General features: G+C 37.8%; 1 protein-coding gene across 1 annotated transcript in view; it reads right to left on the bottom strand.

Moving 5' to 3' along the window:
- Positions 1-15,131, bottom strand: part of GALM (galactose mutarotase) — a 51,141-nt gene extending 36,010 nt beyond the window's left edge. The window contains exons 1-3 of the mRNA XM_003758339.4: positions 14,653-15,131; positions 8,281-8,435; positions 2,955-3,161 (exon numbers count right to left, since the gene is read on the bottom strand). Coding sequence (XP_003758387.1) covers positions 2,955-3,161; positions 8,281-8,435; positions 14,653-14,842 — 552 coding nt within the window. The 5' untranslated portion in view covers positions 14,843-15,131. The remainder of the gene's footprint in view (positions 1-2,954; positions 3,162-8,280; positions 8,436-14,652) is intronic.
- Between the last annotated feature and the right edge of the window lie 9,275 nt (positions 15,132-24,406).

Genomic DNA, 24,406 nt, shown 5'->3' with positions numbered 1-24,406 from the left:
GGTTGTTGTGAACATCAAATGAGATAATATTTGTAAAGCATTTCGTGAATTTTAAAGTGATATATATATATATAATTATAACCATTACTATAGGGATACTTTTTAGGCAGAAGGAACATTGAAGAGTATGTTTCAGGTATAAGGAATCCATTTTAGCTAAAGCATAAGCCCCCTAAAGGAGGAACTAGATAGAAGGACTGGCTTCGGCTCAATTATAGAGGGCCTTGTATACCAAGTAAATACTACTCATCAGTATATAAGCCAGAATCAATTGTGAAGCTGGGGGAGGGAGGTGGGGAAGGGGCTAGGTGGAAAGTGAAGTCTGAATAAATTTGCAAAAGGTGGAGAAGGTGCTGCAGCGGATGGAGTGGGAGACAACCATGAACATAAAAGACCTGCAGAGATCTGTGAGATTTGCAGAGTATTTCTTTCCCTTATGTCTGACTTGGCTTGACCTGAACCTCTCAAAGGTCTTCTCCAGCATTCAAAAGGTCTTTTGAGGGACCTCAGCTGCAGAGAAAGCTTTGAAGAAACTGAAAACCCAGCTCAATATGGCCTGGCTATTACACTGCGGCCTAGCTATTAATAAACTCAGGCCCACAAAAACCAGTTGTAAGCGCCTTATGTCTTGAAAAGGAAAAAGAAAAAGAATGAAAAGTTTTTCAAAGACTCTTAAAAGATGTGTATGGTTCCCACCTGGGTATTATACAAAAGTGGGAGAACATGTTTTATTGAAATCTAACCCAAAGAGCTGGGAAAGCACAGCTAGAAACCTTAGAAAGGAAAATCCAGGACTTAAGTTACAGCATGGGGAATCTACAACAGAAAGACAATTGTGTTGGCCATTTTTATGAAGCCCTCCTAGCTGGAGATATGAAAGTGCAGATGAAAGAGGAAACAAATTGGGGGCTGAGAGGGACACCTGCCTTTTAGCCTTCACAATTCATGATGCAATGATCTCAGGACTATTAACATTGGGGGAGTTTTAACAAACGATTATTTTTGGTTTGACATTAAGAATGATAATAGCTTGTACTTATATTTACAATACTTTAAAATATCACTTTGTTTTGTCCTCAAAACAACCCTAGGTGATAGGTGCCATTATTATAGCCATTTTACACTGAAAAAACTGAAGTGAACAGGAAAAGTGACTTACATCTGAGGCCCGATTTGAACTCACACTAGACAAAAAGATCCTAGAGCACTGAGAGGCCATCGAGACTCATGGAGAATTATTTTTCAGTAGATGCAATTTAATAGTCCCCTCTGCCCTACTGATTCTGAAGACTTAGTAAATTGAAATTGCTAGCATCTAGATAAGGTACAACTGAGATATGTAGAAGGGATTATAAAAACTCCTCAAAGAGCACAAGATAAGAAATGAGTAGGAAAATGCAAGCACAGCAGAAAGAGAGCTCAGAAGTCATGGAAAACCACTGAAATTATAGAAGTTGCTACTTGTCCAGTTTAAAGCTGATTCTGATATTCCTTATATTCTAGCTATACACTTTATGTTAATGGTAACAATAACAAATGGCATTTTATAAAGGGTTTGCAAAGCATTTTACACATATTATTTCACTGATCCTCATAACAACTCTGAGGAAGGTACTATTATTATCCCCCTTTTATGGAGGAGAAAACTGAGATTGTATAAAGAGGTTAAATGACTTGCCTAGGAACCATGAAGTGTGTATGAGATAGAATTTTAACCTGGGTTTTCCTAGTCAAATTCCAGTAATCTATGCCCTGTACTATCTGGCTGCCTGTTAGCATGTCAATAGGATGCTGAAAGAGGATGGAAGGAGAAAGAGAGACAAAGAGAGACAGACACACAGAGAGAAACACTGATCTATAAGAAAAATTAACAGAGAGCAAAGATGCTCAAGTCCTGACTCCCGACCCTCTTTCAGACTTCGGGTAAAGCTCTTCTTTTGGGAATCTAAATTCTATGACATCTAAATGTCTCATTCATTCATTCATTCATTTATTCTTTTTTTTTCAAAGACAGAACTGTTCCCATGCAAAACCAGTCTACTCTCAAATGTCTATTTTAGACAATATCTAACATACTATAGGTGCTCAGTAAATATTAACAACATGAGATTAATTTTTTTTTAAAAAAAGAAAGAAACCAGGATTCTCTTTGGTAAATTACTGGAGCATTAAATGACCATATCCCCAGATAATTTGCAAAGAGTTAAAGCATACCATGTAGTGAGAGACTACAAAGATGGGTAAGATAACTAAGATAAAATCAAGGAGGGGTAAGTAACTGACCTGGGCATAGCCCTTAAAAGGAAACAGAGGGTGCCTCCCAACTTAGAAATAGTGTCTGATCAATCTCCTGTAGCAAAAAGTCTAAGAGATGGGGAAGATAAGTATACAAAGATCAGAGCAGAAATTAGAATGGATGCAGAGTATAATAAAAGTTGACATTTAAAGAGTGATTTAAGATTTACCAAGTCTAGGTATGTATGTATACATACATAAATATATATATATATAGGTATATGTATATGTATACATACATATATTTTTTATTTGATTTCCACAACAGCCTTGTAAACTAGGTGACACATATATTATTATATCCATTTTACAAGTGAGAAAAAATAGCCTCAAAGAGATTACATGTTTATCCCGTAGTCCTACAAGTAGTCTCTAAGACACTCTTTACTCCATCATGTTGTTTACATAAATGGATACTTGTAGGTCAGCCCCAAGAGGGAGATGGAGAAAGAGAGCTGGAATTTAGCCAAGATACAGAAATAGTTAGTGACTAACACGTGGGAAAGAGCATTAATATGTCAGTCCGATATCCTTCCCCAACACGTATCATTCTCACCAGGATTATCATTATCCAACCATTTCCAAGTTGGTGCTTCTATTCTTCAGGGAGCTACCCCACAAAGCACGCATGTAGTTCAGAAGAATGGGTTAATACTTACGTGGCCTGCCAGGTTGAAATATGAGTGGTTGGTCAGACTGATTGGCGTGGTACTGCTGGTTTGGGCTTTGTAATTCACTATTAATTGCCCCCCATCGAGCGTGTATGTGACCCAAACTTTCAACTCGCCAGGATAGCCTTCCTCACCATCTGGACTGATTCGGAAGAACTGAACGCCATTTGGCAGCACTTGAGGGGTCCAAAGGACCTAGAGGAAGATATTATTAAAATAAACCAAAACACAAAGTAAATATCCCATGCAAAATATTCAAGGAAATCTAAACTCAGAAATATAAAAATGATTACACCAATTCTCCATTTTTTGGAAAACAGTATTTATTCTTTAATCTTTCTGTTGTTTATTTAATATGGGAAAAATTGTGCAAAACATTGTCTTTACTTCTTTTATTTTTTCCTTGCAAAAAGGCATATAATGTATTATTTTTTTTCTCTTCTGAATTCTTAATTTAAATTTTTTTTTTCATTTTCCTTTATTTCTCCTAGAGCCTTACTCACATTCTGTTCCAATACTGAAATAATTGCTTTAACATATGGTGACTGGAAACTGGCATGACTATCTTAGACTTTGGTTTAAAAAAATTAATTCTTCTCTGGGCTCCTCTACCAATGGGAGCAGAACAGTTTGGACTTGGAATCTCTCTGGGTCTCAGTTTTCTTATCTATAAAAAGAGGGAGCCGAGCCAGACTAGATAACCTCTGGTCTAAGTGTTAATCAGATTCTGTGGAAACTGTCTTTCTGCATCTTCCAACACTTGCTCCGAATTCTGCCTTCTGGGACTAAGAACCAGAAATTAAGTTCCTTTGCCTCATAGCAACCCCTTTAAATACTGGAAGACAATGATCACATTTGCCCTAAGTCCCAATTTCCTGTTTTTTAGGTTAAAGCATAGACTCTGAAGTCAGAGGATCTAGGTTCAAATCCCCTCTCTGGCACTTATTAATAGAATGGGGAACGCTGGACAAGGGAGTTTTATTTATAAGTGGGTATGGTGGTAAATGTTTAACAACCAGTTCCCCATTTTCTTAAAAAAAAACCTTTAAAGTTTGACCCCTATGATTAGCATTTTCTCTATCACTTAAGTCTAGTTAATCAACAAAACAATAAATCAAGGCCTGATTTGTAGTATTTACAGATTCTGGAGGTGCAAATGCTCAGAATAAAAATTTAACAATTTGCAGAGCTGGTTAGAGCTGGCTCCAGCACACCCTTGCTTCAGAATATTTTTAGTTCATTAATCAATCCTCCTAGAACATGAATTACAAAGCCCTTCACTCTCCTAGCTGCCCTCCTCTAGGTACTCTCCAATTTATCAATGTCCTTCCAAAAACAGAGCATTCAGAAGTGAATTTACAATTCCTTCTGTAACTCAAAAGGCGGCTAGACAGGTCTGTGGATAGAATGCTGGACACTGAGTCTCAGGAAGATCTGAATTTAAATCCAGTCTCAGAGACTTATCAGTTGTGTGTTGTTGGTTTGAATCTTGTTTACCTCAGTTTTCTCAACTGTAAAAGGGGATAATAGGAGGGTCGTTATGGGGATAAAATGAGATAATAATTGTAAAGCACTTAGCTCAATTCCTGGTCCAGGATAAGTGCTATATAATGCTCCATTATCATTATAGTATAATAGGACTACTGTTACTGTTGTCCAGAATGCTCTGCCTCTCTCTCTCTCTCTCTCTATTTTTTTTTCTTGACTCTCTTAATTTAGTTTTGGATCTCAAATGTCTTGACTGTCAAAAAAAAAAATTGTGTTTCTCCCGTCACACTGCTGACTCAGGTTGAGGTTGCAGTTTACAAAACTGTCTTATATTTTTTTTCAGATCAGCTGCTGTCTCTGACCACAGCTTCTCCATCTTATACTTGTGGGATTTGATCAATTGGTGCTAAGACCCGAGTTGTTCTGTCACAAGATTTTAGAACACACAATTTGGGGAAAGATTTACATCCTCAACTACAGGAAAAACAATTGAAATTTCAAATTATAACAGACTTTAGTGAAATCAGTCTCATAATCAAATCATTAACTAGAAACTTTGAACTTTAAATAAATTAAAAATCTGAATTCTAAATTAAAAATGTGAAAGCAAAGGAAAATATCATCAACACAGAATAACATCATAACAATAAATCACATCACAAAATTAAAATAATTACATATAACATATAATTATTTAATTTAAAATATGTGTATTGTTATTAGTTAAATGCTTCTATATTTTCCCCAAATAATCTTTTCTATGCCTGTATATGTTTTTCATAAACTTTAGATTATGAAACCATTTTTAAAATATGGTAAATAGAATATTTAAAGTAAGATATTCAAATATGGATACTCAACCTTAATTCCCTACACCAAACAATTTCTAAAAACAAAGAAGCGAAAGAGTTTTGTTTTTTCTGGGAAAAATATGTCAGCACATCTCTATATCACAAAACCACTACAATTGCTATATTGTTGATTTTGTTTTCTCCATCTTGGCAACAAAAACTTCCAGGACATTTCTATGCCCTGGTCTACATTGAGCATTTCTGCTTCTGAGAGGCTTCTAAGAAGAACTAGGTTTTAAAAAATATATATATCAATATCACAAATTTAAAAATACTCCCAGAAATGAAAAATTCATGAATAGATAGATAATGGTGTTGCTTGAGCCACAAATTATGAAAAGTGAGAATACATGAACAGAGCTCAGTGCAGAAATCCAGCATGCATTTTTTGTAAAAGCTGAACTGACCATAATTAATGGGTTACATAATCATCACTGTGGTACATGGCAATGAAGTATAAATGATAAGCAGGTCCCACCAATGAATGTAATTATTACTTTTCCACTGATCAATTAAGCATTTGGGAGAGTCAGCCAAAGGAGCTGGATGGCTGAGAATCTTGTTGATAGTTCCATCATCCCTCAAGAGTTAGGAACAGCCAGAAGCTAGACACTGAAGTACCCAGGATCACTATTTAAGGTGGGGCAGCCTTCTCCTCTCTGCAGCTGGACTCTGCACCAGACCTTGCCCAGTGAGTAAGGAAGGAAGGAAGGGAGGTCAGACAGAGCAAATTTGAGTCCTTCAAAGCAAAGGAAGAAGTTGTAGGAGTGACAAAGCAAAGTAATTATTCTTCTTTCCAGGATTGTTAAGGGTTAAGGAAAGGAAAGTTCACCATTCCTAGAATTTTCAAATTCTTCTTTCCTTTTCTATTTTCTATTTCCTAGGTCAGGCTTTATGTGTGGGAGTAAATGGAATGCTTTGATTATAATTAAGCCTATTCATTCCTTCCCATCACACTATCTGAAATTTTTACCAATTAGGGATTAATTTGCTTCACAGGATTATAGAACTGGGATTATCTTTGGTTCATAGATAATATAATGTAATAATATTGTATATATTATTAAATATAATATTATATTTGGCTCACAGATTATATATAATGTGATAATATTGTTACATATATCATTAAATATAATATTTTTGGTTCATAAATTATATAATAATCAAACACTATATTTGGCTCATAAATATAGAAAATGAAGGAATCTTAGTAATTACTTAAGCCCAACCCCTTCATTTTACAGATGAGGAAATGAAATTTAGATCAGTAAAGTGATGTGTCCAAGAGCATGTGGGTAGTAAGTGGTAATGAAATTCATACTCAAGTTCTCTGCTTTTAAATCCAGCAGCTTTTGACTTATGGGAAGGATATGATCAGACTATCAGCCATAGTTTAACAGGAATTCATTTAATCAGATTCCTTTTCAAATGCTTGGCTGAAATCCCCTGAGAAAATAGCAAAATTTCAGAAAAGTTACAGTTACTTTTGAATATAGGATAGTTGGCGGCAGACAGGCCTATAAAGTTAGGGTAAGATTTTCATATATGGATACCCAACTTCTATTCCCTCCACCAAATAATTTGTAAAAACAAAGGAAATTGTTTTGTTTTGTTTTTGAAAAAAGAAAAAAAGTCAGCTTCTCTCTATCACTAAACCATTACAACCTCTATGTATTATTGATTTTTCTCTCTCTATCACAGGTCCAAAAATTTCACAACATTTAAGTTAGAGGGAAGAATAAGGGCTTGCTCAAAGATTTCATTTACTTTGCAATTTTGACTATGACTATTAGCCCTCCCTTCTCTCCTCTTTAAAGAGACATAGTACCTGGGTAGTATAAGGTTAATCTAGGTCCAGAAGTTTATTACTGCTGAGAACCTTGGTTCAAACAAGACATAGGGGAAGAGGAAAGATAACAAAAGTAATACACAATCAACAAATGCTGTGATCACTATAACAATTAAGACAATATAAGAAGCAAACAAACACAGCATCACCACACTAGCGAAGCACCAATACCTGAGTTTCTTGGCTGGGGAATCCTGTTCATACCCAAAGCGAGAATCCCTTCCTGGATAAGATTCCCAAAGTGTCTACCCCACTACAGGGTTTCAATAGGCTAAGAACAAAAAAGGCACTCTGCTAGGTATTCTCATTTGAAATATGACTTTTGAGACAAAGCAGCCTCCCATTTTGGGATACTCTGTTTCAAAGAATCCACCAAGGAAAACATTTGTTCATTCCTTTAGGATGATTGAGTTTACTCAGGGAACTGGCCAGGTTTCCAGAGCAAATACAGGTCAGCAATAAAGGAAGCTTATTAATTAATGCACAGGGAGGGTCATCTTCCTTTCCTATACTTCCTGGCATTCTATCAAATAACTGCAAGCACATTCTCATGAAAAAAGTTACACAAAGGACATAGCCAAGACGCACTAGGATTCCTTACAGGTGTTACAGTGAATAGAGATTTGACCGTCCAGATCACAGAGCTAGAACCTGTCTGAGGCTGGCTTTAAACCCAAGTCTTCTTGACTTTAGTCCAATCCAGGAAGTCAAGGGACTCTACTTGTCATTCTATCTGCCTTAGGCTCCTCATCCAGAAAATGGAGATAATAATAGCACTTTTCGCTGAAAGTTATGTTGAGGGTCAAATAAGATAATATTTGTAAAGTATTTTGCAAATCTTAAGACACTATAAAAATGCTAGCTATTATTACATCTAATCTTTTTCTATGAATAGCAAATAAATCCTATCTTTGCACCCTTGTAACTGAGAATAATTTTCTTCCTCCTCCTTCCCTGACACTGTTCATCTTATGCAGTGAGTTGGCTTTTGCGAAGATGTATGAGTCTTGGATTGTGTGGCGTGAACAGAAGGTATGGGAGAGGGTAGGAAGACCATTCTATGATGAGTAGAGTGAGCCACAAACATGATTTAGTGAGAACTCTACCAAGCATCCTCATTTACCTTGTCAAAGCCTTTAAGTCCTCCATGTAAACTATTAGGTCCGTTGTTAATGGCCAACTTGTATTCTTTCCCATCTACGGCGAATGTCCCTTTGGCAATTCTGTTAGCCACTCTTCCAACTACTGCTCCAAAGTAGGGATGCTTCTTGAGATACCCTATAAGACAAACAATCATTCTTTTAATTTGCTAATAAACAAGAATAAGGATAACAAGTCCTGTCTATGACTGATTTTTGAAGGATTGTAAGGATTACATGGTATATTGACAAAGAATCTACTCTTCACATAAACACTGGTTAGAAGTATTTTTCATGATATCAATAACAACAATGAATTATTTTACAACTCTGCAAAGTAACCTTGAAGCTTAAATATTTCTCCTCCTTGTAGCATAATCCAAGAAGAAGCAACCAATTCCTGTGAGCAAATTGATTAAATGCCTACTCTATGCAAGCATGTACTTTGGGGTACAAAGATAAGACTAAACTATCCTATGTTCTTCTAATTTTTTTATAATCTCATTCTTTATGCCTAGGTCATGAACCCATTTTGACTTTATCTTGGTGTACAGTGTTAAGTGTGAGTCAATGCCTAGTTTCTGCCATACTAATTTCCAATTTTAACAATGTATTTTTTTTAAAAATGATGAAATAAAGGTTAGAACAGCTGATTTTGGAGGGTTTCTTCTGAGATGGGAAAACAGGAGAGCTGACTTCCATCCACCATTAGCAATCAATCACTTATCAACAAACCTACAAGCATTTTTTAATCTTCTACTATGTGTCAGGTCCCAGAAATGCTAACACAAAAATTAAAGTTCCTGCCCTGGAGCGCTTAAAATGAGATAGGTGGTGCAATGGATAGAGCTCTAGCATTGAAGTCAGGAGGACCTGAGTTCAAATTTGATCTCAGACGCTTAACACTCCCTAACTGTGTAACCCTGGGCAAGTCATTTAATCCCAATTGCCTCAGAAAAAAAAAAAAATCATTCAATCAGCCACAGAAAAAAGATAACTGAGTGAAGGTAGTTGGCATATGGTTTAATCCAATACCTAAGATAGGCTAAAGGCTGCAAAAAGGGATCAATCCAGAGGGGTGGGATGGGAAGCAGGCAGAAGAGTGTGAACTGACTCCCCCAATACAAAAAAAAAGCAGAGAAGATAAGGGTCTGGAAAGCTGGCTAAATTTCCTTTAAAAACCTGGAGGGGATGTGAAACACAGCTATTGTCTCATGCCAATAATCAATGGGAGAGAGTACCCTTTTCCCAACAGGTGCTGGCTACCCTTGCTCTACTGATTACTAGATCACCCAATTTGGGCAATCCAACTTTACATGCAGCTCAGTTCCTGAGAGGACTGCCATACAGTACAGGGACTATATCTGGTACTAAGAGAATGGTATTTGATCTGTGATTCCAATCTTTACTAGTTCTAGTGCAAGGCTTCTTATACTTTTTTCCACTCATGACCCCTTTCACTTGAGAAATTTCTAAGTTACCCTGAGCATAAAAAATAGGTATGCAAATCAAACATTTACTGATAATAAACCATAATTTCACAACTCCCACATTCAGTTCTTCCACCCACAGTTTAAGAAGCTTTGTTCTAGTGTGCCTCTAGGCAATGATTTCATTTTTCTAGGCCTTGCTATTTACTCTTCTATAAGATGAGAATAAATGAGGATAATATGAACCCTACTACTGGAACCATAAATCTCTATATTTTATTCATCTGTGACACCCTTCCCCCCCAAGCAGCTGAAAGTTCTGATGGTCTATATGGCCATGTTTCACATATAAATCAGCTGCCATTCCCTTCATCTGCATGAGCCGTACAAAATTCAGTCTGGTCATTAAAGACTGACTGCTCCCACTTTCTTTTGTGAAAATACTTTCACAGATCAGTCTGAACAAAGGGGATTTGTACCACAATGGGAAAAAAAATGGCTAAAATAGCCATGTTAAGAAAGAAACCCAAGTATAGTGAGTATCTGGGACTTGCTTACATGATCTCTCATGGTGATGGAGAGGGGCCAATTTTCAAAAGGTAAAAAACAGAAAAATTATTTTTTTACTCAAGACTGCTGACATTTTTCTGTAACTAAAAGAACATTTAGATTATCTCCTCAGCATGCTATAGAGGACAGATCTTATCTTCCTGGAGACATCTGAATCACTCTGACCTCATCTGTCACCTCAAGACATCTGAGCAGCTTATTTCATCTCCCTGTGAAATTGGGAGATAGCTAACATTCATTCTAAAGGGGCTGTGGGGATTAGACATTCTCAGCTGTTCCCTACGGTGCACGAAGACAATCTTGAGGATTTTATTAACTCAAAATAACCATTTCCTCCTCTGTCAATCTTCACTACTGAAACTTGCTTACTAAAGGTTATTAATAAACGAGAATTCAGCAATATAATAGAGTTTGTTAATGCAATTCCTGTTAACAGCTGGCCACAGTGGCTGTTCCTAAGAATTAGAGGCCCCTTCTATTTCAGGCAAGACTCTGAATAGAAAGACTGCATCATAAAAGGAAACAGGAGTCCACTTATAATCCATGAAGAGTATTGAAAGTGTCTGTTAGAGGCTTGGTATTCAGAGCTTGTTTTTCAAATTCCACTCCTTTAAAAGTAGTTTTCCTCCTCCTCCTACCTATCAGCCTTTAAGTAAAAAGGAAAAGGAAATCAAATTATTATAGTATATTAAATTATGCAAGTTAGTATTTTTAAAGTCATGTCAATATCAATCCAGCATCTAGATAAATATTTTAAATATCATGACTCAATACTGAGCAATTCTCCCAGGAGGAAAAGTTTTATCATTGACTTTCCTTATGAACTCTCAGAATGGAAAATTCCACAGACTGTATGATCTGTTACAATGCAGCCTGGTTTTATTTCTTTTTCCTTCTGATATTCTTTCCCATAATCTTTTCTTCAACTGAGGACCCTAAGGATCAGCAGGATAATAAGGGATGTTTGCCATGGAATGTTAAGAGATCAACTGATTTCTACTTTGGTCCTGACAGAGAAGGAAGCCCAGTCCAAGAAATTGGCTCCTTTCCGGCAGCCACATTGTGACAATGTAAGCCCATCAAGCATGTCTAAGACATTTATAGATTTTTAAGTTACACATGGCTCAAATTACACAAATGCAGGACAACTGTCACAGTGCATAAAACGCTCAATTTGGAGCAAGACCTAAGTTCAAATTCAGCTCATAACAGTCATTTCTGCTTCGGACAGAAACCCTGAGGGTCTTTCCCTCCCACATGCATTTATTCATTTATTTAGATTTCTTTGTTTTAGGTGAAAGAGGAGATTCTTTGTCTCAATGGCAATCCACCCTTAATCACTCACTGAAAGAGTGCAGTCCCGAGTTAAGTTTAAAAAGGCCCAGGTCAAGGACTGCATCCAGGGTCATCTCCAATCGTCCAGATCTTGCCACTGGACCCAGATGGCTCTGGGGGGGAAAGTGAGGCAAGGGACCTTGCTGTAGCCCTCCTTCACCTAAATCCAATTCACTTGCATGTGACGGCATCACCTTCCTGATGTCATGATTCTTTTCCACAATGAAGGACAACACTAACACTTACTGATTGTTCAAACCTAAGCAACTCGATTGATTTTTTTTCTGTCTCAGTTTTCCTTTTTATGTAATAGGGATTATACTAGCCTCCATCTTTCTGAGGTCATTGAGAGGAACAAATGAAACATTTTTTGTAAACCACTTAGAAAACCCAAAGTGCTAAAATAATCAAGTAAATGCCAGATATTATCATTTTCTTACCTAGACATAACTTCTGGAAATTAGGTAGTGATGGGGTTGGCCAGATAAACCATAAGATGCAACCTTATTCAAATCAGTTAAGGTTGAAGAAGAGAAATACTAATAGAGGAAATCACCTCTCTTTGTATCACTGGAGTCTGGAGAAGTCTTCTGACTCCACTGGATGTTTTTTGTACTAATCACTTAACCTTTCTGTGGTTTAAGAAGAAAACTCAGTTTGTAAACATTTGGTCATACCAAGGATTGTGGATGGAGTGAGAGAAGAATGGGGAGGGCATAGAAAGGATAGAAGGGAGAAAGAAAAAAGAAGAAAAAGAGAGGGGGAGGGAGAAAGAAGGAAGAGAAAGTGACCAAAAGACACACACACAGAGACAAATAGAATTAAGGACAGACACACACACAGAGATAAAGACAGAGATAGAGATTTGGAAGATGTCTTCAAGTCCCTGGGTAAAGATTATTTTAAAAATCCTTATTCTTACTTTCTGATTCAGTTGGAAGCAAAACTCAATCAACTAACAGCTCTTCCCTTAACCCAACCCCACCACTCACTAGAACCCAGGGGGGGAAACCCAGATATGGTAGGGGTGGGGATAAGGAGTAACGAATTGGTACATGTACTTGGATACATTTTCCTACCAGGGAAATTAGACAAAAAGACTAAATATAATAATTCATGGTAAAGGAATTTACCTTTTTCAAAATAAACCTGCACAATAGCAAACCATGGAACATAAGAGGAGATAGGAGAAAGCCACAGAGTATAATAAAAGGTTTCACAAGAGATTTTTCAATATTTTTGGCTAATTAAACTGAATTTAATTAAGAAGGGGCTGGGAAGTATGTGTAGGACTCAGGGGTCCTCAAACTTTTTAAATAGGGAGCCAGTTTACTGTCCCTCAGACTGCTGGAGGACCAGACTATAGTAAAAACAAAAACTTTGTTTTGTGGACTTTTAAATAAACTTCATAGCCCTGGGTGAGGCGGATAAACCTCAGCTGCTGCATCTGGCCCGCGGGGCTGTAGTTTTCCACTCTCTTTTCCCAAATTACCATCAATATAATCTTATTGGTCTTTCCTCCGCTCCATTTTATACCATTTCTCCTACTTGCCAGCCCTCAAGCGGGGGTCTTCAAACTACGCCCACGGGCCAGATGTAGCAGCGGAGGACATTTATCCCCCTCACCCAGGGCTATGAAGTTTATTTTAAAAGTTTGAGGACCCCTGATATTCTAGAGAGTCTGTAGGCTACTTCTCCCATTACCACTAGGGAATTGAGGCCTGGAGAAATTAGATACCTTTTCCAACCAAGGTTACACAAGTAATAAGCACCAGAGGAAATCCCAAATAAGGTCACTACTAATGACCTAACAACAATTTAATATTCCAGAGCATCTTTTCACTGGACCATTAAGAACTTGCTCCATCAGAGAAGTCCTTTTGAACACTCTTTATTATAACAGTAATAGTAATAATTGCTAACATTTATGTAGCACTTACTACCTGCAAAGTGCTTTACAATTATTAACTTCTTTGATCCACAAACCTGGAAGGAAAGTAGATGTTATTATTATTCCCATTTTATAAATGAGGAATCTACGGCATACATAATTTGAGTGACTTGCACAAGGTCACAGAATAAAGTATCTGAGGTCGTTATTATTTTTTTTTTTTGACCTCTGATCATCAGGTCTTTAGGGGTGGAGGTGGAGGAAAGTGGGTGGGATGGGTGGGGTGGGTGGGAGACCAAGCTCTTAAGTAAAAAAAAAAAAAAAAAAAAAAAATCCACAGGAGTACTTCGCAGGCATTTAATCTCAAATAGTAGTGGATAGCTCCTGTCCAAATCCCCACAGAGAAGGCTGACTTCATTCAATCTCAAAGGTTTCTTCCCTCCCCCATCCATTGTTATTCCCCCTTCCCCCACCAATTCCACAGCTGAATTACAATACAGTGGGAAAGAGATATTTCCAGAGGGGAAAAAAAAGGCGTCTGTCTAGCTCCTGTGCCAGAGAATCCCAGCCAAAACGATATTTTGGATTCATAGGCCCAGTTCTTACAGAAAATTTTTCCCTTGTGCAGGAGAGAACCACAGTCCCGCTAAGCCAGTTTCTCCTCGCCTGTCTTCCTTCCAGAATGCAACTTTCCCAGTGTTAAACAGTTCAAAGACCACTTTCAGGTTCTGTGTATGTTTTAAATCTCCAGCTCACCTTCAATGGACTCTGGACCAGTGAGGGGAGCGGAATGGGTAACCAGAAGCCTATATTCATGTGGTCCTCAAGGCCAGGGCAATCTGTGTGTGAGCCAAACGTATCTTAAATTAGCTCGGGTCACCAGACCCAGCGCAAAGAGATGGAACCCACCCTGACTCTTCCCCATAAGTGTGGCCAAAATTGGGACTTGAGTCAAGAAACCTCGGCTTCCTTCCCACTTCCAACACTTACTCTCCTGGCGCCCCTGACCCTGCGCTTTGGACGCTCTAGCCCAGTTTCCCCGTCTGTAAAATAAAGGACCAGGGGAGGAGGGAAAGGCGCACTTGAGGGACACCGGGGTCCCTTCCAGCTCTCTCCACTCTCTGACCCACCTTCCAGCTCGGCAAAGCCCAGCACCACATCTGAGAACTTGCCATCTCTGTCTTTCACCTCCAAAGCTGTGATGGTGCAGCCCAGGGAGATAATCTCCACTCTCAGCTGGTCTGACTGGAGATGGAGCTTTTCTACAATCCCCGCTCCGTCCGGGAGCTCCCCGAACACACTCCGGGTCACCGTAGCCATGGCCGGAGGGAACAATCCCAAACTCCACAGCCCGGGCTGAGGGACAGGTAACGAGGACACCTAGGAACAGAAACCCCACACGGGAAAGAGCAGAGGTTCCTTTATAAAAGAGGCTAAACCCCTCCTCCCGGCTGCCTTTCCTATCTCCTGGATTGGAGGGAAAGCCCTCAAATCGCCTAATCTGCCGGCTCCTGGATTTAGGATTACTTTGTAGAAAAAGGAGCGGCGCGGCCCGTGCTTTCCTTCTTTTCTGCAAGTTTTCTTGCGTTGCATTTCGGGAGTGGTAGTCTTCTAACGGCGAGGCTGCTTTTGGGGAGTACGCCAAGAAATGGGGATTTTCCCACCCCGTTATAATTTCCCCATCGCTCAGAACTAACTAGGGAGGGTGGAGAGTGAGCCTTGTACTTTGGACGCTCCACGCCTAGGTTGTTTCTTGAGTGATTGAAAAACACTGGCAACGTAGCAGGAGTAGAGAGAAAGAATTTAGTAAAAGTCCCAAATCCGAGCAATCCTAGTGAAAAAATGAAAACACGGGCCCGGAGCAGGGCGTTCATCTCCATCAATAAGGAGAGAGTCCCGTAGCAGGGGGCTTTGAGGGGTTACACAGATTTTATGTGGGGAGTTTTAACCTGGTGTTCTTAAACTTTTTTTTTATTATAACTAATAGTTATTTCCATAAAATTGGTTTTCTTTGTTAGCTCATTGATTTGATTTTAGATATTTAAAAACTATAAAAATGACTAGCTTATTATGTGTCCGGAGATGTGCTGTGGTTTACAGCTAATATCTTTTTTTAAATTAAAGTTTTTTTATTTTCAAAAATATGTAGTAAATGCTACATAAATGTTAGCGATTATTACTATTACTATTATAATAAAGAATGTTCAAAAGAATTTCTCTGATGGAGCAAGTTCTTAATGGTTCAGTGAAAAGATACTCTGGAATATTAAGTTGTTGTTAGGTCATTAGTAGTGACCTTATTTGGTTTTGAAATATAATTTCAAAATAATTTGAAAAAAATTTCAAATTTCAAAAATAAATCCATATGTGTGGATAATTTTTAACATCCACTCTTGCGTTCCAATTTTTTCCCCTTTCTTTCCCTCACCTCCTCCCCTAGATGGAAAGTAATTCAATATATATTAAACATGTGAAATTCTTCTATACATGTTTCCACAATAATTGCTACAGCTAATATGGGATCTTCTCTACATCCGGAGGAAATGCAATCTTATTCAATCTGGGAGGTGCTAAGCACTTTACAAGCATCAATTATTTAAATTTGGAGAGATGCTAAGCAATTTACAATTATTATTTCATTCAGTCAGAGTTGGTGCTAAGTACCTGATGGTGATCTCTTAGAATCCTTTTCTACTAGGAGATCCTATTATTATCTACATTTTACAATTGAGGAAACTGAGGCAAACAGAGGTTGAGACTTGCCCAGAGTTACCAGGCTAGTAGTAGGTGTCTTTTGCCATCCAGCTGCCCCTGTCATGATCCATAGACTTTACCAGATTGTTGGAGAGGTGCATAGCACATGAAAAAAATGTTGAAAGATCTTCATTAGGGAATACTGTTGTTCTATAAGAAATGATGAGCAACAAAAAGTTATCAAACTGTGCATACCCTTTGATCCAGCAGTGTTACTACAGGGCTCATACCCCAAAGAGATACTAAAGAAGGGAAAGGGACCAGTATGTGCCAAAATGTTTGTGGCAGCCCTCTTTGTAGTGGCCAGAAACTGGAAACTGAGTGTATGTCCATCAGTTGGAGAATGGCTGACTAAATTGTGGTATGTGAATATTATGGAATATTATTGTTCTGTAAGAAATGACCAGCAGGAGGATTTCTGAAAGGCCTGGAGAGACTTACACAAACTGATGCTGAGTGAAATGAGCAGGACCAGGAGATCATTATATTCTTCAACAACAATACTATATGATGACCAGTTCTGATGGACCTGGCCATCCTTAGCAATGAGATCAACCAAATCATTTCCAATGGAGCAGTAATGAACTGAACCAGCTACGCCCAGAGAAAGAACTCTGGGAGATGATTAAAAACCATTACATGGAATTCCCAAACCCTATATTTATGCCCACCTGCATTTTTTATTTCCTTCACAAGCTAATTGTACAATATTTCAGAGTCTGATTCTTTTTGTACAGCAAAATAATGATTTGGTCATGTATACTTATTGTGTATCTAATTTATATTTTAATATATTTAACATCTACTGGTCATCCTGCCATCTGGGGGAGGGAGTGGGGGGCAAGAGGTGAAAAATTGGAACAAGAGGTTTGGCAATTGTCAATGCTGTAAAGTTACCCATACATATAACCTGTAAATAAAAGGCTATTAAATTTAAAAAAAAAAAAAAGAAAGAAATGATGAGCAAGCTGATTTCAGAAAAGCCTAGAAAGACTTGTATGAACTGATGCTGAGTAAAGAGAGCAGAACCAAGAAAACATTATATACAGTAGCAAGAAGATTATTATTTGATCAACTATATTGGACTTGACTTTTTTCAACAATGAGGTGATCCCAATAGACTTGGGATGGAAAATGTCATCCACATACAGAAAGAGAACCATGGAGACTAAATGTGGATTGAAGCATAGTATTTTCACCTTGTTGTTATTGTTTGTTTGTTTGCTTGTTTTTTCTTTCTTGTGTTTTTTTCCCTTTTCTTGCACAGCATGACAAATATGGAAATATGTTTAAAAGAATTGCATATACTTAATCTATATCAGATTGCCTGTATAACAGAGAGGGAAGGGAAGGAAAGAGAAAAATTTGGAACACAAAGTTTTGCAAAGGTGAATGTTGAAAACTAGCTTTACGTGTATTTGGAAAAATAAAATATTATTGAAAATAAAAGAAAATGAGAAAAAAAAAAAGCTTCCAATAGGTGCTGGAGGAATTTAGTGAAAAGAGCATTCCCAATGGGGTAGGTAGTAGTGGGGATAGTTTCTAAAGTCCATGAGCATCAGAAAAGCTTTTGTTAAGGAGACAGCATATACAAATGATAGAAGTTAATGATATTTCTTCCTAAGAACTTTTTTTAAACAACAGTAAAAATGGAGTAGTTGAAGCAAGAGCTGCTGCAGCAACCTTCTTAAAAGAACAACTCTGATTATATTCTTCCCTTGCTCAGAAAACTTCAGAGGCCCTTATTATTCTGAGGATCACACAGAATCTCCTATCTTTAGCATTTAAAGCCCTTCCCAATTTGTCTCCAACCTGCCCTTCCATGCCTATTTACATGCTCCATATTCCAGACAAATTGATCCACTTGCCCATTGTTGGGATTTGATCAGGCTGATTTTTTTTTTTTTTTTTTAATGTCTGAAATACGCTAAATGTTGCGTTAGGTGGATGGACAATGTACTTGGAGTCAGGAAGATCTGTTCAAATCCACCCTCAGAGACATACATACTAGCTAGATGACTCTAGGCAAATTGTTTAACTTCTGTTTGCCTCTGTTTGCTCCTTTGTAAATGGGGAAAAAAAACAATAATACTTATATTCCAGGGTTGTTGTAAGGATAGAATAAGATAATATTTGTGAAGCAAATCTTAAGGTGCTATGTAAATGCTAACTATTATTATTATTATATGTTCTCTTTCCACATTTATAAATCTTGCTTGCTTTTAATGCTCAGTTTAGGTATCAGCTCTTTTGAGAAACTTTTCCTCATATCCCCTTTCTACTTCCCAGTTGTTAATTCCCTCGCTCTCTCCTTCAAGGATCATGTATATCTGGAGGAAGATGACCTATGTTTGAATCTTGCCTTGGATACTTAGTAGATATCTGAGTGAACATGGAAAAGGCAACCTTATTAACCTTTGGTACCCCCAAGGCTGTTTTGGGTCCTATTCTCTGCTCTGATTATATTATCCTGTCTCTTGGAGTCAATTATCATAACTATAAAATGATTCTCGGATCTATACATCACTAATCCCTTTCCAGACCTCCAGTCTCATATTTGGGCTACTTAGATATCCCAAAAGCATCTTCCAATCAACATATCCAAAACTGAGTTTACTGTTGTTCCCTCTCACCAAAGCCTCCCCTCTTAATTTCTATCCCTTCTTGACAGGGATACTACCATCCTCCCAAATCATTCAAGTTCAAAGTCATCGTCAACACCTTCCTCTCTTACCTTGCACATTCAATCTGTTGCTAAAGTTCCCCCTTATGTAAGAATAGGCTGTAAACTGCCTACCCTTTGATCCAGCAATACTACTATTAGATCTATATCCCAAAGAGATCAAAGGGAAAAAGATCTATTTATACAAAAATGTTTATAATTTTAGTAGCAAAGAAGTGGAAATTGAGGGAATCTCCATGTTGTGCCACAATTTCCTTTTAGTGTCCTGCCTCAGTTTCCCTAAATTGTTCTGCCTCAGTTCCTTGAATTGTTCTGCTTCAATCCCCTTGGTTGCAACCCCTTTTCCTGTTCATTAGGTCTGAGATAATTAGGGCTGCAGAGATCTGGCCACTCTGGCATTCCAAAAGATAAAACTCCAGATGTCCTATCTCAGATATCTAGTTGGCATCCTCTATCTCCAAGTTCCAGACTTTCTGTCTCTAGTGACTATCCCCTTTACTCCCAGTTTATCAGAATTTATGGTTCTTACCCTCCCTCGTCAGAACCAGACTGATGGTCCATTTCTGGAAATTCCTGCTGTTTACCAATGCTCGGACTCCACCCCTGCCTTTTTCTCCCCAATCTTGGGGTCACATATAAAAATCATTGGAATCTCACATTTGATGCTGTTGCTACTGCTGAATGCTGTAAGACATCAGCCCTGGGACCAAAATGGATCCTTTAGTCCCAGAAAATCTCTCCCTCTCAGAAATCCAAATAAAATATTAAAAATTCTCTAATCTCTATCTTGCCTCAGTTTCTCTGGGATTACACTATCAGTTGGAGAATGGCTGAACAACTTATAGTATTTGATTGCAATGGAATATTACTGTGCTATAAGAAAGGATGTGTGTGATTTTAAAATCAGCAGGAGTCAGGAATTCAGGTTAGGGGAAAATCGTCAGTCTTTATTCTCAGTGAAGAAAGATCGGAGGTGGAAGAGAATGGGCAATAGCAATGTGTGCAGCTGAGTCAAGAAGCTAGCTAGACCAGCAGCCACACGACCAGCAGCTAGGAGTATGGAACCCAGGCCCAATCTCTCCCAGCTTCTCTTCCTGTCTCTCTGCGTCCACTCACCAAAATCGTCATTTCCTATACAACACATCAGGACTTGCACGGAGAGTGGGCAGGGACCATTCTTTATCCAATCATGTATATTAATAGAGTATAGCCCAATTACTATTTAGCCTCACGTACTTGGGACCTCAGTGCACCAACTCAAACCTCAGCCCATTACAGATGTGCACGATGATTTCAGAAAAACCTGGAAACATTTATATGAACTGATGCAGAGTGAAGTGAACAGAACCAGGAGAACATTCTGTGGGGCATAATGATTAACTATGAATGACTTAGCTATTTTTTAGCAATACAATGATCCACAACAATCCAAAGGACTCATGCTGAAAAATGCTATCCACTCCCAGGGAAAAAAGTGATGGAGTCTGAATGCAGATCAAATACTACTATTATTCACTTTGTGTATTCTTTTTGTGTTTTTCTTTTTTTTTGGGGGGGGGGGTGAATCTATGCATTTTTAAACAACATGATTAATATGATAATATGTTTTTCATGACTGAATATGCATAGTCTATATCAAATTGCTTCTCTGGGAGGGGGCAGTAAGGGAAAAAGAGAGAACATTAAAAATGCAAAACTTAAAAAATGAATTTTTAAAAACTGCCTTTATATGTCATTGGGAAAAAATAAAATATTATTCAAAAGAAAAAAAAGTTGGTGCTGGAATTAAGCTTTGAATTCCAAAATATAGAAATGGGGACAATTCAAAAAAAGGCTGAGATATGGAGTATATAAAAAATAAGAAGATTAAGTAACTTACCCTTAGTCACATAGCTATTATGGATCAGAGGCAAAATGTGAACATAGGACTTCCAGTTCTAGTCCTCTCTCTGACTCTTAGGATCTCTCTCTTTTCTGTGCATTGTTAGCATGAAATAAATAGACAAAGTGTAAGACAGAGAACTAGGAAGAAAAATAATGGCCCTACAAAGCCTGAATATAAAGCAATAATGAAATGTGTGAAAGTTCATTTGAAAGAATTTTAAAAGATTCTCTTAAAGTCCCAAAAGAGTTTATTTATGCCATAGTTGACAGACTAGTCTCTAAAGGAAGTCTAGCAGTTAGAGAGCGTTTGAGGAGAATCTTATATACTGAAAATTTGGGACTCAGCCAGCAGGCTAACAACCTACAAGTTTGCAAATTATAAAAGAGAGGTAAGAAAGAAGCCAGGATATCTTTTCATCCAGGTAAGGAGACAGGATGTCTTTTAGCAGGATATTGTCAATCAGACAGGATGAGTTCCCCCCAACCCAGAGGATAAATAAGGAACAAAAGATAAGATGTTTTGTTCCTCCACATTCATTAGCTAGGTATTACAGTTTTGAGTAGACCCTTGGCTTTGACCCTTTAGTAAAGTCTCCCAAGGAGGTGCTAGATTCTCCACCTAGACAGATTTCACTTCCTTCCCAATTTTCTCAGGGGCTGATCAGAAGGGAGGGCATTCTGCAATGCCGCACCAAAATCACTAGGATTCTGAGGAGAAGCTAAGGTTGGCAACTTTGCACAGTTCTCCCTCACTTAAATTCAATTCACTTTCATATCATGGTTTCACCTCCCTAAAGTCATGGTCATCTTCCAGAGTGAAGGACAAACAACAATGACCAAAATCAATTAGTCTTTGTTTTCCAGTTAATCCTCTAGGTCAGTGGTTCTCAAAGTATTGTCTAGAGAATCTGGGGATTTCTGAAACCCTTTTAGAGGATCTATAAATTCAAAAATAGTTGTTATTTCCAATATGGTAAATGTCTATAAATATAACCCAGATAAACAAAAACTGCTTTGGAGAGATCCTCAATAATTTTTAATAGGATAAAGATACTGAAAACAAAAGTTTGAGAACTACTGCTCTAGGTATATGCAGAGAGCTGTCAAGAGTACTGAAATACATCTAGAACCTGTGAATTAGGACAAATACAACTGCATTTCCAGAATGGGATGCATCAATCTCCTCTGCCCTTTCCAAAGAATCTGAGCAGTTTCACAGTCTGTTTAGGATTTCAGCCATAAGCTCTGACTTTCCCTTTTGAAGCAAAGATCTGAAAGCAAAGGGAAAAGGGAGCTCCTAAGTGTCTCCAGTGAAATAAAAACACAGCAATTCTGGGATCAAAATACAACAAATGGCATTGCATATGTTACTCAGGCAGCACCAAGAGCCAACATTTGCTGTTTTCTATGAAAAACTCCCATAAACTGTGAAAAATGTCTGTCTTCCTCTTTTACACCCATAACTCTGATAGACAGAACCTTTTTCTGGAGGGGGTGGGATGGCAGCAATGCTTTGTTGACAAAGAAAGATGCCTCATATTCCAGTATCCTTCTTTGAAGAGGAAGATTATGCATTTTTTTTCCCCTTAGTGATCTGTTCTGGGAGCTCTGACATACTTCTGTCATCAAAGGAAGATGGGCATTTCCTTAGGGAGCCATGGATCCTTAGAGGATTATAAGTGAGTGTCCATGACTTATTCAACTGTGGTATGTCCCCTTTTTGGAGTGTCCCAGGCAGAATGCTTCAGTGTGCTCAGATGATGCAAGTTGTTGAAGAGGATGGAGAGCCTGCTTCAGGATGAATTGGGGTAACAGGTAATGGGGATGTGTTTGGAGAGGGACTGTGGTGCATAGGTAAGCATTCTAATATGTAGTAGATGGCAGAATCTTTGGCTGACTAAAATCATTAGCCTTGGATATTTATTTCTCTTTGGCTGCTTTTTCATGGTGAATTCGCTTGTTCACTGAGAGTAACAATGTAGAGGGAAAAGCCTTGGGTCCTTTGAGTGGGCCGCACACTGTGCCATGAAAATGGACCTAGGTTTTTGGTCATTATATTTATTTTTTGGCTTTAAGTAAAGGAGATTTATCTAGAAGTTCTGGTTTTGTGAGTTTCAAAACATCAGGAAAGTCCCAGGATTTAGGATTTTGAGAGTCTGAGTCTATGACAGATTTTCCAGCTAATTCTAAGGAGCTAGGAGATCTGTTCTCCCCATTTCCTCCTGGCTGCCACCTCCCTCTCCCCTCCCAGTAGCTGAAACAAGGACTAATCTGGTATTTGGATATGAACTTAGTGGTATCAATATTATGTTAAAACTGCTAAAGCTGAATCTACTTTTCTAGAGAACAGATGAAGATTAGGGAAGAAAAGAGACCTCTCAACAAATGATTTCAGTTTGTTTTTGTTTTTTCAATAAAAGATGGGCTAGCCTGAACTGAGAGAACTGAGAGAGGGAGAGCCATGGGAAGTTTGAGGAGGGATGAAAAATTTGGAAAAGGACTGCCATGAGTAGAGTAGTGCATTAATTAGGAAACTACAAAAAGATTGCTTTACAGCAGCAAGAGCCCAGGTGAAGTTATGTAACGTACATTTGTAGTTTTCTCTAGCTTGATTCAGTATGTAGAACAAAGGCAATGAGTAGTGGTAGAGACTTTGCAAACTGAATTGAATATATCTGCTTTCCTTCCATCTTTTTTATTTAATTATATTTATTTATTTTGTTAGATATTTTTAATGACATGTAAAAATTTTTTCAATAATTAAAAAAAATTTCTCTCTTTTCAATCCCTCTCCCTCCTTGGGAAGCCAAACAATTTGTTTTCAGTTATATATGTGAAGTCATAAAAGACATATTTCCATATTAGCCATGTATCAAAAGAAATCATAAGCAAAATAAAAAGAAAATAAAAAGAAAGTATGGTTCAATCTGCATTCAGAATTCATCAGTTCTCTCTCTGGAGGTGGATAATCATTTTTTAATCATGTTTCTTTGGAATTGTCTTGGATCATTGTCCTGATCAGCATAGCTAAGTTAATCATTATTACAATATTGTTGTTACTGTGTACAATTCTTCTGTTTCTACTTCGCTTTGCATCAGTTCATTATAAACATTTTTAATTCATTAGAAATCTTTCCAGGTTTTTCTGATAGCCCCGTGCTCATCATTTCTTATAGTACAATATTATTCCATCACAATCATATAATAAAACTTGTTAAGCCATTCATCAATTAATGGGTATCCCCTCAATTTCCAATTATTTGTCACCATAATAAACAGCTGCTATAAAGATTTTTGTACAAATAGATCCTTTTCCCCTTTTCTTTGATCTCTTTGGCATACACATTTATGAGTGAAATTGCTAGATCAAATAATATGCAGAGTTTTATAGTCAGTCCTTTAAACATAGGTCCAAATTGCTGTCCAGACTGGTTGGATCAACGTATAACTCTATCAGCAATGTATCAGTGCCCCAGTTTTCTTGCATCCCCTCTAGCATTTGTCTTTTCTCTCACATTAGTTAATCTAACAGATTTGAGGTGCTACTTTAGTTGTTTCAATTT

Source organism: Sarcophilus harrisii, chromosome 2 (assembly GCF_902635505.1).
Source record: "Sarcophilus harrisii chromosome 2, mSarHar1.11, whole genome shotgun sequence".
NCBI lineage: Eukaryota > Metazoa > Chordata > Mammalia > Dasyuromorphia > Dasyuridae > Sarcophilus > Sarcophilus harrisii.
This window is presented reverse-complemented; position numbering and strand designations above follow the sequence as displayed.